This window comes from Cyprinodon variegatus, unplaced genomic scaffold (assembly GCF_000732505.1).
Source record: "Cyprinodon variegatus isolate N-32 unplaced genomic scaffold, C_variegatus-1.0 Scaffold2327, whole genome shotgun sequence".
NCBI lineage: Eukaryota > Metazoa > Chordata > Actinopteri > Cyprinodontiformes > Cyprinodontidae > Cyprinodon > Cyprinodon variegatus.
In genome coordinates this window covers 16,839-19,695 of record NW_015152780.1, presented here as the reverse complement: position 1 = coordinate 19,695, position 2,857 = coordinate 16,839, and the positions used below count along the sequence as shown (strand labels likewise).

General features: G+C 50.8%; 1 protein-coding gene across 1 annotated transcript in view; it reads right to left on the bottom strand.

Annotated features, from left to right (window-relative positions):
• The window catches only part of LOC107080792 (chromodomain-helicase-DNA-binding protein 1-like), a 5,274-nt gene extending 3,825 nt beyond the window's left edge, over window positions 1-1,449 (bottom strand). The window contains exons 1-2 of the mRNA XM_015368996.1: window positions 1,337-1,449; window positions 161-351 (exon numbers count right to left, since the gene is read on the bottom strand). Coding sequence (XP_015224482.1) covers window positions 161-351; window positions 1,337-1,402 — 257 coding nt within the window. The 5' untranslated portion in view covers window positions 1,403-1,449. The remainder of the gene's footprint in view (window positions 1-160; window positions 352-1,336) is intronic.
• Window positions 1,450-2,857: the final 1,408 nt, after the last annotated feature.

Sequence of the window (2,857 nt, the reverse complement as noted above, 5' to 3'; positions counted from 1 at the left end):
CCATGTAAATGGAGGAAGTTATGATAAATGGTATTTGAAAACATTAGAATGCTAATAATAATAATAATATTAATACAGTGCTAAGTGCTGTTAAAGATGGAAATAACTGAAGACTAATAACTAAAATGACAGGATGATCCCACTGACTCCACCCACTTACTTGGTCGGAGGTTTTCTGCTCTTAAATTTCAGACTCGGCTCATAGTCAGATGCAGTTTCATTGCTGTTTTCTTCTGCTGAAGAGTCGGAGCCGGAATCACTCCCAGAACCCGATCCAGAGTTGGACGAGCCAGAATTCCCTCTCTTCTTGGATCCGCTCGAGGTGTCAGATTCATCACTACTGGAAGAGTCCTGGAAAACAAAAGGCCACAGTGTCAGGCTGTTACCGGGTCAACAAGCCGCTGGACTAATGGAAGCAGGAGAATGATGTCAGAACCCTGAAACTGGGCCGCCTGCAACACTACAACCTGCATCCACCTCTGACCCAAATCTCAAACGGCAGACGGCTGAGGCCGCAGTAGACCCGCTTTGGATCAGAGGGGAGGACGGGTCATTTACCAGGCCGACCCGTCCCAAACCGCTTCACAAAGGCCTGAAAAACGATGGCTGGAAGTGATCAGCTGTGAACGGTCCAGCCTTCAGCACCAGCCCTGCCATTGCCTCACTGTCACTTTGGTTGCCAAGCAACCGTGACCACATGAGGCATTTGTGTTTTGATGCTTTTTAGCAACACAGGTTGAAATCAGCCTGGCTTTAGTTTGAGGACTGCAGCAGCAGTTATTGCCCTATATCCTGGTTTAAAGCCAGGCTTAATGTCCTGGAAGGAGCATCCTCTGCCGGTAGGTGGAGCAGCTCCACCTGCTGCTCCACCTGCAGGCAGCAGAGGAGCAGCAGGTGGAGCAGCAGGTGGAGTGCTTCTACCTGGTTGGGTAGAAGCATGAGCCTCTAGTCATGCATCCATTTCACATTACCATCAATCAGAACTATAGGCCAGTTTCTACCGCCATGGTTATTCTGCTAATGGATTCATTAGAATATTCCTAAAGATAATTTTTTTATAAACTAAAACTGTTCCTCTGCATAGAGCAGACTGACTGATTAATGACGCTGATCTATTTTTATACTTCCTGCTCTAGGTGGGATCAGCTAAAGGTGTTTGAGAGTCTCTATCCGGGGAACCATTGATCCATTACTAAATGATTTAACGATTTATCTGGTTAATTGTTGATTATCTGTTCTTTTAAGGACGGGGGCCCTGGGGGGGCCGGGCTGGGATCCCCCGCCTTAGATGAACGGACCAACCGGGTTCCACCAAGGATCCTGAAGGAGCACTGACCTCGTCTGACCCGCTGTGGGAGGAGCCTCGTCTCTGCTGCTGCTGCTGCTGCTGCTTCCTGAGCATCGCTGATCTCTGCACCGCCAGGATGCTGGGGTTGGACTTCCAGAACTGCAACGATGCAAAACCAGTCAGTCAAAGCACCAGAAACCAGTCAGCCATTGGACCCAAAACCAGTCAGTCAAAGCACCAGAAACCAGTCAGCCATTGGACCCAAAACCAGTCAGTCATCGGACCCTTAACCAGTCCGTGATCGAACCCTAAACCAGTCAGTCATCGGACCCGAAACCAGTCAGTCACCGGACGCGAAACCAGTCCGTGATCGGACCCGAAACCAGTCCGTTATCGCACCCGATACCAGGCAGTCATCGCACCCAAAACCAGTCAGTCACCTGACCCAAAACAAGTAAGCCATAGGACCCAAAACCAGTCCGTGATCAAACCCTAAACCAGTCAGTCATCGGACCCGAAACAAGGCAGTCAACAGACCTGAAACCAACCACTCATCGGACCCAAAACCAGTCAGCTGACCCAAAACCAGTCAGTCACCGGACCCGAAACCAGTCAGTTATCGGACCCGCAGTCAGGCAGCCATCGGACCTGAAACCAGGCAGTCACCAGACCCGAAACCAGTCAGTCACCGGACCCGAAACCAGTCAGTCACCGGACCCGACACCAGTCAGTCACCGGTCCCGAAATCAGGCAGTCAAAGCACCCAAAACCAGTCAGTCACCGGACCCAAAACCAGTCAGTCACCGGACCCAAAACCAGTCAGTCACTGGACCCAAAACCAGCCGTTCACCTAACCCAAAACCAGTCAGTCAAAGCACCCAAAACCAGTTACCTGACCAAAAACTAGTCAGCCGGCCCAAAACCAGTTAGCCATCGGACCCAAAACCAGGCACTGGACCAAAAATCAGTCAGTCACCTGACCCAAAACCAGTCACTCACCTGACCCAAAACCAGTCAGCTGACCCTTAACCAGTCCGTGATCGAACCCTAAACCACTCAGTCATTGGACCTGAAACAAGGAAGTCATCAGACCTGAAACCAGCCACTCATCGGACCCAAAACCAGTCAGTCAAAGCACCCAGAACAAGTCACCTGACCCAAAACAGTCAGTCACCGGACCCGAAACCAGTCAGTTATCGGACCCGCAGTCAGGCAGCCATCGGACCTGAAACCAGGCAGTCACCGGACCCAAAACCAGTCGGTCACTGGACCCAAAACCAGCCGATCACATACCAGCCAGTCACTAACCAAAAACCAGTCACCTAACCCAAAACCAGTCAGTCAAAGTACCCAAAACCAGTCACCTGACCAAAAACCAGTCAGCCGGCCCAAAACCAGTTTGCCATCAGACCCAAAATCAGGCACTGGACCAAAAATCAGTCAGTCACCTGACCGGAAACCAGTCAGTCACCTGACCCAAAACTAGTCAGCTGACCCAAAACCAGTCAGCTGACCCAAAACCAGTCAGCTGACCCAAAACCAGTCAGTCACCTAACCCAAAACTAGTCA